Source organism: Sparus aurata, chromosome 19, assembly GCF_900880675.1.
Source record: "Sparus aurata chromosome 19, fSpaAur1.1, whole genome shotgun sequence".
In the NCBI taxonomy this organism is placed as follows: domain Eukaryota; kingdom Metazoa; phylum Chordata; class Actinopteri; order Spariformes; family Sparidae; genus Sparus; species Sparus aurata.
Window position 1 is genome coordinate 7,091,161 of NC_044205.1, and position 9,004 is coordinate 7,100,164.

The following is a 9,004-nucleotide window of genomic DNA, read 5'->3' on the forward strand; positions in this document are numbered from 1 at the left end:
ACACCACCCCCGGCGGCCCCGACGGCCCCGCCGACACCATCCCCGGCGACACCGCCGGTGGCGGCTCCACCGACGCACACCCCGGCGTCTCCATCGGTGGAGGAAATCGTGAGACGCCTGGAGAGGGCAAAGGAGGCCATGGGGTTGCTTGTGGGGGAGATGGACATACTGCAGGGTATGGTCAAAAACCTGACCCGTCTCCCTCCTCCAGGAGCGCCTGCACCTCCTTCTCCCTCTCCGGTGTCTACTAGTACTCATCCCGCCGGTCCAGCACCTCCTCCTCCGCCTCCTGCTCCTGCCAGCCCAGAGTCTCCTCCGCCTCCTGCTCCTGCGAGCCCAGGGTCTCCTCCTCCACCTCCTCCCGCCAGTCGAGAGGATCCTCCTCCCCGCGGAGTCTCATCCCCACCCGCAGCAGCATCCACTCCCCTGCCTGGTTCCTCCTCCTCCAAGTCCGGCAGCCTCAGCCCCAACCTGGGTGAGTTGAATTCCTGGAATCAGATGATGTTTGTCCGTAATATGAAATTGTTCAATTCCTGGACAAATGCATACTCTGCCAGGAATCTGACGTTGTTTTTCCGGAATTTTCTTTTCTTTTCTTTTTAGACTTTCTCTTGGACTCCTTTGAGGCGAACCTCTTGGGGCCTAACCAGACCGAGAAAGCCAAGAAAAACGTAAAGCAGCGAATATCTTATGCTAAGAAGTTCCTGCTTTACATGTCCGATGGGGGCACGGACATAAATAAGAGCCTACTTTTTCTAAACAACACAGTCAAACTCAATGGGTATGTAGCTCTGCTTTGTCCTCTACAAGTCCAAGTGATGGAATTCATTTCCATATTTGCGGAGCTCATGACTTTCATTTTTTCGACCATCAGCTACCTAAATCACCTGAGGACAAAATTGAAGCCCTCGAGCCAGAAATATGTCCTCATCGACATAGAAGCGTTCCTGAGGTTTGTCATGGCCTCCTCCATACCTAAGGTTCGCGTAACTGGCAAAATCCTCGGCTCGATTCTGGAGAGGTTGCGGGGGTGGAAAAAGGGGTTGGGTGCGCAGGTTGTAGTCCAAAGGTTGGAATACAAACGTAGAAAATCAGGTGCGTTCCAATGTAGGTTTCAAAGGTTGATACTCTGATAATTCTGTTGTCACTGTGTCATTTATGTCGTGTTTTTTTCCCCTAAAGATTCTCTGGTGACACCTGGCCAAATCCTGGCATACCTCAGGGCGGCCAGGAAGAGAATCCCGAAGGCCATCACCGCCTTGGAGGGGGACTATAACAGCTCCGCCAAGCTGGGCGCAGTGGTGGGGATGATGGTCGGCATGATGGCGGTGTCGACGGGCCACCGGAAGGGCGTGTTCCTTTCAATGACGGAAGAGGAGGTCCGGCAGGCCCGGCTGTACGGGAAGACGTACACAATCAGGGTGAGTTTGTTTAGTTATTGATGATGACAGTTTCGTGAAGTAGAATACCTGGAATCCATAGTCCCTTTTCCGGAACTTGAACTTGAACTTACCCACTGTTCACTCACAATCTTTGTCCTCAGTCAGGCGACTGTTCTCGGCATGTGGTTCTGGTAAGTATCGCATGGGGGTCTAATTCCTAGAATGTAACTTTGCATGGAGGTCAAACTCCTGGAATGAGACTTTGCCCCCGGTTCTCATCGAAACTTTCCCCCAAGTCATGCACCTATCCCGGGCATTTATCTTAGATACTTACCGCATGGTGGTATTATTCCTGGAAGGTGATCACATCCACGGTTCACTCTAAAAACATAGCGGGCATAGAAGCACATATCCCGGGCATTTATCTTAGATACTTACCGCATGGTGGTACTATTCCTGGAAGGTGATCACATCCACGGTTCACTCTAAAAACATAGCGGGCATAGAAGCACATATCCCGGGCATTTATCTTAGATACTTACCGCATGGTGGTATTATTCCTGGAAGGTGATCACATCCACGGTTCACTCTAAAAACATAGCGGGCATAGAAGCACATATCCCGGGCATTTATCTTAGATACTTACCGCATGGTGGTACTATTCCTGGAAGGTGATGACATCCACGGTTCACTCTAAAAAAACATAGCGGGCATAGAAGCACCTATCCCCGGCATGTGTTTGAGGTAGATGTCTTTTATTTACATAATTATAGAACTTAGATTAAATACAAATAATTTTCAACAAGACTTATTAGACAATCATTATTACACACTATTATTACACACTATTCACATATTATTCAAATATTATTCGTCATTGGACTCGGACGACGACGATGTCCCCGAAGACGACGACGAGGTGGAGGAGTTCGAGTCCGAGTCCGAGTCCGAGTCAGTGAGCGTCGAAATTTTGGAACGCCCAGGTTGTGGCTCTGGCTCTACCTCCATCGCCTCTGCCGGAGCCTGGCTCTCCTCCTCCTCCCGCATTGCCTGGCTCTCCTCTTTATGATGATTTTAGAAGAAATTAATTTGGGTTAGGGCTGGCAAACAAGAATGTGCATTGGCTACAGAGCTATCATTACACATTGAAAGGCTCACCAGTATTTCCATCAGGATCCGTCCAGTCCAGGAGGCCGCGCAGGATGGAGAGTCGGACCTTCATGACCTCCTTGGGAGTCCTCTCCCCCATGACGTAAAACCTTTTTGCGGTTTTTGGGTCATGGCACATGCTGTTGTTCACGAGGCGGATCTCCTCCGGGGAGAGCATTCTGTCCGCCTGTAGGAGAGTAGGTGAACATTTTTTCATTTTATGCATATGACGGTACATTATAGCCTCACGTCGTTATTCCGGAATAGACACTATTGATAAGACTGACATACCATTGTTGCCACGGCCGTGCGGATGTCCCGCAGCGTGGGGGCCCCTGGCAGCCCAAGGTCGGTCCAGCTGCGGGTGAAGTACTCCCCCAGCTTGTGCATCTCTGCCCCGGCCCGGTTAAAGAAGAGGGTTTCTGGCTGCATGTAGAAGCCGGGGAGGAACTTCCTCAGTTTTGAGAACCGGAGGAGCTGGAACATTTCCTTCTCCGAAATCCCGACCATGGCCGGCCCGAACGCCCCGACGGTCTTGTGTTCCATGACCTGGGAAAGTAAGAAGCAGAAGAAATGTTACTGTAAACCCTAACCCTAACCCAGATTTTCTTTAGGAATCCCGTTAGAATTGGTCTATAGTATTAGGTGTTTTATGAATTACACACCTTAAAAAATAAATAATAAATAAATATTCTTTATTTGTCTGTTTTGTATTGATTTATATATTTGGACTTCTTTGTTTAGAGGAATCTTTTAGTGATATATGATATATTGGAGATATTATTTGCTTTATTTTTGTGTTTTGAACGATTTATCTTTTTTTGCATGTTAGTTTCTCCTTCGACACTTCAGGATTCCTCGACATATGACCTCTGATATAAAATTGATTAACCTCACTTTGATGGGCACTTATTTTTAATTGAAATATAACAAAGGGATTTCCTAATCCATCTTATGTCCATCACCTCTAATTTGACCTACTTGTCCCTCTATAGTATAATCTAAAAGATAAAGTTTGTGCAGACTGTTCTTCTTTTTCGATGGGAATATGAGAGGAGACTATGAATTGAATTCTATATTCTTATAGGATTGTTTGTCTTTATTTATCCCCTTTTCTTCCTGGTTTATATATGTTTTAATAATTCATGGAAGAATTATGAATTTATTTAAAGGACTTGTATTGCATGTTTTGTAAATATAGTATATAATATGTTTATCTTTTTTTGCTTCTACTTAATTTGGAGTGCTTAATTTTCAATTTAGTTCTCCCCAAATTCTTTTGCATGATCTCAAGAGAGTGGTTGTCTAGTTGTGATTCTTGTGTTTATCTACTTTAAATTAATTTACGTCCTCCTGAACTATTCCCCTTCTTAATTGAAGTATATCTGCACTCAATTTAAAAACAATTACTAATTTTGGATACTGGGTCCTCTTCTTTTTGGGAGAGTCCCTACTAGATTTTGAACCTCCTGTTGAATGTTTGCTTTCTGGACGATCAATTTGTCTTTATGCCTAACCCTAACTCCAATGGGCTTATGGAATGATTTTGTAACCTGTCATTTTAGCTCTAAACTTAACCATTTCTTGGCTTTATGCCTAATCCTAAATCGGTCAATCTTATATGATGACCTTGTAGAATACTAATTCAGCCTGAACCCAACCAATACTTGTCTTTTGATGCCTGTGGCTTTACCTGATGACCTGCCAAGCCCAATAAATAGATTCTTAACTTAACCAATCCGGGTCTCCATACCTAACCCTAAACTGTGGAGTAACATGGGGTGGCCCACCCCGGAGTCCTAAACTTAACCTTTGTTGACCCCTATATCATTAGAAATTAAAATTTGGTACTTCCTTTCTCTATTTTCTTTATTTATAATTATTTGGAAATTTTTCTCTTCTTTTACTTGAATATAGTTGGGGAATATCCCCTCTTTTTTTATATATAGGCAAGTTTATGCTTCCTATTATATATTTAGGAGTCATTGGAGTGTCCTACAATAATTTCAGGTCTTTAATAAGAAAATTAAATCTAGACCTGTGCCCGTGCTGTATCGAACCTCTTTGAGCTTCCATACACTCATTTCCCCACTACCTAACCCTAACCCAACCACCGTCCATGGCCTGCTCCCCGCCGACAGCACCACCTGTCAGGACCCAAAAAGAAACTTTTTGGAGGTTTGGAAGTGTTTAGGGGGGTTGAATCTCATGTATGGGTTATTAAGGATAATGCTATTACCCCTGCTTTACCATAACTTTTTCACCGGTCCCTCTGTGTGTGTTATTCCCCTCAGAGTCCACCAGTTGGAGCTGTTTGCTCCTTTCTTTGTTTTCCTTTTGTCCTTTTGCTTTCCTCCCCCCCCTGTTTGCTCTCCTTTCCTCATTACAAATATTTAGAAAGGGGTCATCATTTCCCCGATATACTGATGTTTTGCTAATTAGCCACACCCTATCAGCTGTCCCCATCCAGCCAATCCCCTGCTGAGTGAGCCTTGGAGGAGGGACCTCCCTCCCTCTTCCAACATTACATTTAGGAGTACTGGGCCTGCCACTTGCTGTTACACCCTCTGATGAAGCAGTTCTACTGCGAAACGTAAGGGTTTTTTCCTAGGCTGAATTGGGCCCAACCTCACAGCCCTTTCTAATTTGGACCTTTTTTACCGACTGTGGGCTTTTGTGGCCTGCAGTGGATTGTTCTTAAATTTATTTAGTGTTAAAAGAAGTTTAAAACTTTTTAAGACATTGGTCAAAGAGAGGCCTCACCACCTCGGGCGTGTTCTCCTACTTCCTCACACCACCTGAGAGAAAGGAACAAAGACACTTTTTCACTCTCTGAACTTTGGAAAAACACATGTGCTCTCCAACCAGCTAGGCTACCACAGAAGCTACTCACCCTCCGACATCAGGAGCATCCGGTGCCTCTATCCACCCAGGCCCAGGATCCTGACCGGAGATTCCACCAGCACCACTAGGCCCAGGATTGCAACCTGCAGAAGCCTTCTGGCTTCTGCCACAGGTAGGCCCCACTCTTGACCTAAAATGTCTGTTTCACGCAGGTTGAAGGCGGCTCACTTCAGCCAGGCAACAGGTGGCCAGGCCCGTGTCACCACATCTAGATTTAGACAACATAGGAATAACAGATCCAATTACTCAGGCCCCACACCACCACCACCACCACCACCACCCCCACCCCCCCTCCTCTCACTCCCCCATCACCAACCTGATGAAGAAACCAGACAACTTACTAAGAGCTACTTTAGGATCTTACAAGCAGTACACCATAAGAAAATCATTGATACTGCCATCTCCACCCAGACTCCTCCTAAAGGCATGGCTAAGCATGTGCTCAAGCTTACGGCCTTCATTAAGCCCTCCACACCTACAGACACAGTCAGACAACTATTAGCTAATAACACTACATCCTGGATGGCAAATAATTTAAACATCCTCCAGGATCATTACTTGAATGTTATTCTCACTCACAGCAACTTACCTTATGATGACAGGGCATTTTTCACAGCCACGAACTGGGCCAAGAAACGCTATAGGGCCCGCTTGGCCCAGACTACAGTCGAGGCAGCCCAAACCCTCCTGCAGCGCAGTTCAGAACAGTCCCACGTTTCAGACTCTCTAGCATCCTCCCCTACGGGTTCTCTGGTGGGAGACACCCCTCCGAGAGTGGACCTGGATAACAGGCGGGAGTTTCCTCCTTTAATTCACCCACAGAAACCTCCTTCCAATCCTAGAAGCCTGTATTTAGGGCCTAGGACCCCTCTGACGGTACAAACCGCTCGCTTACAGCAGAGAGACGTAGAGTCGAGACTAATGGGGCTCACAGCACCAGCTACAACCCTGAATGCACACTCTACTCTCTGTCTTGGCATAAGGACTCGGGCACCACCCGCCGAACAGAGTGGCGACGTGCTACCCCCACCGACACTCTCTCCCATCATCCATATCAGTAAAAATACCCCACTCATGGAGGTCTCTCCCGCCCACCCCCAGAGCCACTCTCACCTTCCTCCTCCTGGTCCTGACTTCCCCCCTCGAGTGCCCTCCTCCTCCTCCTCCTCCTCCTCCTCCTCCTCCTCCTCCTCAACAGGCGGGACGCCGAACGGCCGGTCCGCAACCGGACTCAGAGCCACCCAATTTCTCCCTCGTCTTCCTCTGGTGGGGAATTTGTGAGGCCTCCTCCCAAGATACGCCCCAGAGGCACAAGGGAGCGCCTCGCGGGACCCTGCACAGAAAGAGTTTATAGAAGTGAGGGTGAAATTGTCACAAATCAAAAAACTAACCAAAACACTCAGAGTCTGAACAAGTCTATGCAGGCAAACACACCCAGATTGTCTAATGTGGCTATCCTTGACGATAATATATCATTCTCTCTAATCACCAGCTCTCCCACCTTTTCTGCAGAGTGCGTGGCGGGACCGGAGCACGTCTCAAAGCCCGATTCAGGGCTTACCTCGGGCTCCTGGACGCGACCTGAAGTGGTGGGGGAACACATGATGAGAAAGAGGCAAATAAGACATAACAATGTCAACCTCATGGTGAACACCACCTCCTCTGACCCCACCTCTAAAGGCGCCTCCGCGGGCCCGAGCCACCGTGTCCCTCCGGCCTCTGTACACGCACCTGTTGAATCGCTGGCAGTTGGGATAGAGACGCCACAAAATGGTGGACAACGACCCAGGGGCCCCTTTGGCCCCATCTATCATAAAGCCAGGAGAGGTAACAAACTCACTGACTGGCAATTTATTGGTAAAACATCAATCTGGTTCTTAGGAGATTCGAACCTGAATCGTGTACCTGCATTCCACAATTCAGACATCCAAATTGACAGTTTTCCAGGTCTCAACTTCTACCACCTCTGGCAGATCCTGAACAGGACTCCGGTTCACCCACATGTCAAAGTACTGGTGCTGTCGGCGGGGGTCAACAACAAAGATCAGGATCCCCACAAAACGTCTATCAAACAACTTAGACACATCTATAACAGGGCTCGATGCGTCTTCCCCAATGCCTCTATTTACATACCTGTACTAAACTTCTCTACATCCCTCTCTCAGGAGCAGCAAACTAACCTTTCAGTTCTTAACAACTTTATCCACAGCCGCTTCCCTTTCCTGGAGCCGCTGCCCAACGCTCACTTTCACACCGTGTTCACTGGACGCCTGCAACAGCGAGCAAAATGCTTATGAACTGGTGCTCTCAATTACAGATTAATTTATGACTAGTATTAAACCCAAACAGGTACCCGCAGGCGATGACACTCGGCCCGGAGACCGGGGCCCCGATCAAATTGTGACTGCCGCAAGGCCTCCCACTCCCACGACCCCAGTTGACCTTTCCTGGGGCTCATCCTCTAACATCCTTAATCTCTCCACTTTATTCCAGCCTACGCCCGACCAGGTTCAATTATTGGACATGGGCCTCTCATTTATCCCCAGGCCCACCTCATTCGATAGGGAGGAACTGCGTTGAGACCTGTATTTGTACCATCGCAGAATTAAACTGTTGGATCATTTCGATAACTCTAATCAAAATATTATTCCTTTTACTCTCCCTTCAACCTGGGAACCCACCTGGGAGCAGCTGGATATTAGGGTTAAGAACCTCATCCATTCAGACCTTTTGGGCATCGACGCCTTCATCTCTCCTCCAGTGCCGGCCAATGGAGAACTGCGTAAATACAAACACATTATCAGCACATTACAAGCTAATCGCAATATCATTATTAAACCTGCCGACAAAGGCTCTAAGATCGTCATCATGGACGTACAGCAATATGCCTTTGAGGCTACTAGACAATTAAACAACGTCAATTACTATAAACAGATCCCAAACGGCATACAGTCCCGCACGCTTATTCTCATTCGAGACATCATTCAGGACCTCTACTCTCGGAAAGCCATTTCCGCAAAACAGCGAGACTTTCTGTATGGTCCTAATGATCCCCGTGATAGACTGTTTTATTTACTGCCCAAGATCCATAAAGATCCGGCGACTTGGACGGTGCCTAACGCAGTGCCACCCGGTAGACCCATCGTCTCAGACTGTAATAGCGCCACTCACAATGTGTCGCTGTACATAGACTCCTTCCTCGGCCCTCTCTCCACCAAACATCCAAGCTACCTGAAGGATACTTATCATTTCTTAGACACCATCCGCGCGCTGAAATTGCCCCCAGACACCTGCCTCTTCACCCTGGACGTCGACAGTCTATACACCAATATAGACACAAACACAGGATTACAAACAGTCAAAACAATTTTTGAGCGTTATCCGGACCGATCTAGACCGGACGCAGAAATCCTCAAATTATTGGAGATTTGCTTAAAACGGAACGATTTTGTTTCTGACGATAAATATTACCTCCAAACTCAGGGCGCGGCAATGGGCCACAGGTACGCTCCATCCTATGCAAATCTGTACATGTCAGAGTGGGAGAGAGGTGCTCTCATCAACTGCTC

At 47.4% G+C, this 9,004-nt stretch overlaps 1 protein-coding gene and 1 long non-coding RNA gene across 2 annotated transcripts; both read right to left on the reverse strand.

The window, feature by feature from the left end:
* Positions 1 to 2,148: 2,148 nt before the first annotated feature.
* On the reverse strand, positions 2,149 to 6,383 carry LOC115570283 (uncharacterized). Its single transcript, XM_030398756.1, has 6 exons — positions 6,025 to 6,383; positions 5,425 to 5,643; positions 5,295 to 5,329; positions 2,823 to 3,080; positions 2,541 to 2,718; positions 2,149 to 2,443 (listed from the first exon to the last, which is right to left on the reverse strand). The coding sequence occupies exons 4-6, from the start codon at positions 3,075 to 3,077 to the stop codon at positions 2,250 to 2,252; spliced, it is 627 nt and encodes a 208-aa protein (XP_030254616.1). The 5' UTR covers positions 3,078 to 3,080; positions 5,295 to 5,329; positions 5,425 to 5,643; positions 6,025 to 6,383; the 3' UTR covers positions 2,149 to 2,249.
* A 252-nt stretch (positions 6,384 to 6,635) lies between these two features.
* Positions 6,636 to 8,730, reverse strand: LOC115570326 (uncharacterized). The gene is made up of 3 exons (XR_003981747.1): positions 8,117 to 8,730; positions 6,937 to 7,016; positions 6,636 to 6,768 (listed from the first exon to the last, which is right to left on the reverse strand). It is a non-coding gene; the product is annotated as an uncharacterized LOC115570326 (long non-coding RNA).
* Positions 8,731 to 9,004: the final 274 nt, after the last annotated feature.